General features: G+C 43.5%; 1 protein-coding gene across 1 annotated transcript; it reads left to right on the plus strand.

The window, feature by feature from the left end:
- Positions 1-27: 27 nt before the first annotated feature.
- Positions 28-363, plus strand: TM35_001311000 (uncharacterized protein; the record flags this gene model as incomplete). The annotated part of the gene is made up of 1 exon (XM_029031849.1): positions 28-363. A coding segment is annotated over one exon (336 nt), but the record flags the coding sequence as incomplete, so codon positions are not given.

Below are 363 nucleotides of genomic sequence, written 5' to 3' on the forward strand. Positions count from 1 at the left end.
AGAACAATAATAAGAAAACGAAGAGCAATGATGATGATGCGTAACGTGCTGTTTGGTTTGGTTCTTTTACTATGTTGCGTTTGCGTTTCTGTGCTTGCAGCTCAAAGTATAGAACCTCAGGATAGCGGTGCACTGGGTGGTCCAAGAGCTTTGGAGTCTGAGGCTGATACTGGGCAAGACGATTTGGCGACAGAAAGATCTAAACATTGCGCTGATGATCAAACGGAAAGTGATTCTTGCAAAAACCAAACCGCAGAAGATTCAGTTCCAAAAGGTGATGAAAGGAAAAACTTAAACACCGGAGATAATACAGTTCGACAAACAACGTCCTCAGTGGGACCTCGTCAACCCACTACTTCTGAT

Source organism: Trypanosoma theileri, assembly GCF_002087225.1.
Source record: "Trypanosoma theileri isolate Edinburgh chromosome Unknown TM35_Tth_131_V1, whole genome shotgun sequence".
NCBI classification, from domain to species: domain Eukaryota; phylum Euglenozoa; class Kinetoplastea; order Trypanosomatida; family Trypanosomatidae; genus Trypanosoma; species Trypanosoma theileri.